Source organism: Austrofundulus limnaeus, unplaced genomic scaffold, assembly GCF_001266775.1.
Source record: "Austrofundulus limnaeus strain Quisiro unplaced genomic scaffold, Austrofundulus_limnaeus-1.0 Scaffold108, whole genome shotgun sequence".
In the NCBI taxonomy this organism is placed as follows: domain Eukaryota; kingdom Metazoa; phylum Chordata; class Actinopteri; order Cyprinodontiformes; family Rivulidae; genus Austrofundulus; species Austrofundulus limnaeus.
The window spans coordinates 948,048-949,198 of NW_013952510.1; the positions used below are offsets into that span (position 1 = coordinate 948,048).

General features: G+C 32.9%; 1 protein-coding gene across 1 annotated transcript in view; it reads right to left on the reverse strand.

The window, feature by feature from the left end:
* Window positions 1–1,151, reverse strand: part of muc13b (mucin 13b, cell surface associated) — a 9,258-nt gene that overhangs the window by 3,071 nt on the left and 5,036 nt on the right. Inside the window, exon 10 of the mRNA XM_014013971.1 lies at window positions 405–492. Within this exon, the coding sequence (XP_013869425.1) occupies window positions 405–492 (88 nt within the window). The remainder of the gene's footprint in view (window positions 1–404; window positions 493–1,151) is intronic.

A 1,151-nucleotide genomic window follows, 5' to 3' on the forward strand; every position in this document is an offset into this window, starting at 1 on the left:
TATATATATATATACACAGTATATATAATAGTTAACTCATAAGTTATTTAGCAAGAGTAAATAATGAGTATGTTGGTTTTAAAAATAATTACCCTTTATGGGTAAAACATTAATAAATGTATCAATTCATAGCTTATTAAGTCTAGATCATCCTTAATTAATGATGTTTTCAAGGTTAAGTAACCCTTTATTAATGATTAATTAAGGCTAAATAAGGTATAGTTATTATAAAGTGTTACCATATTTTCCACTTATAAATACACAGGAAATTTGTAAATTCACGCAGCATTTTCACAAGAAATGCAATTTCTCTATTTGAAACACAAACAGTGTGTAGCAGGAGGGAAAGAATGACAAAGAATGATGAAAGACCAGAGGCAGAGGGAGGAATGAGTGGAACSTACTTGACGACAACTATTGGCATGACGATGATGGCGATGAGCAGCAGTCCTCCGAGCACAGAGGCAGCGATGACCACCCCTAACAGCCGACCTAAACACAGAGAAGAAATCATCAGTTAATAAAGCTTCAGCTGTTTTATAAACTTTATACAAAAATATCATCTTGTAGATTTAACCTCACTGTTTCCCTTGGTCCTATAACTGAAGCCTCTTGGGTCTTTTTCCCCCCAGAACATTATTATTCAGAGCAGATTTCAAATTCTTATTATAGCAGCCAAACAACCCTTCTTCTGCCCATAAGAAATTAAAATGAAATACTAGTACTTTTTTGCCTTACTTGTCTGACCTAATGTGATAACTTGATTTTTTTAAAAAGCAGTATAACAATTGAAAATGTTGACCATACTTCTAGTAATTGAGCTACGTATCCGTTTTTATAAAAGTTGATGTAGAATTTCAGCCAATCAGGACATGGCAACCTGAGAAAGATTGATTTTTTTAAAAGTTCTCAACTGATGAGCTATTTTTTTTATTGATTCTCATCCAATTATTTGGTGTAACGACAAACTAAAGGCAGTGATGTAGTTCAAGTATTTCTATACAAATGTGTGCATGAAAGTGTTGTACAGCTCTGTCCCAGTAAGAGTCAGACCTGTTAAATTTGACAAACAGCAACACCAACATTCATCTTGATGATAAGCCTTTGTTGTTAACACATTGATAAGAGGCAAAACTGATATATATATATAT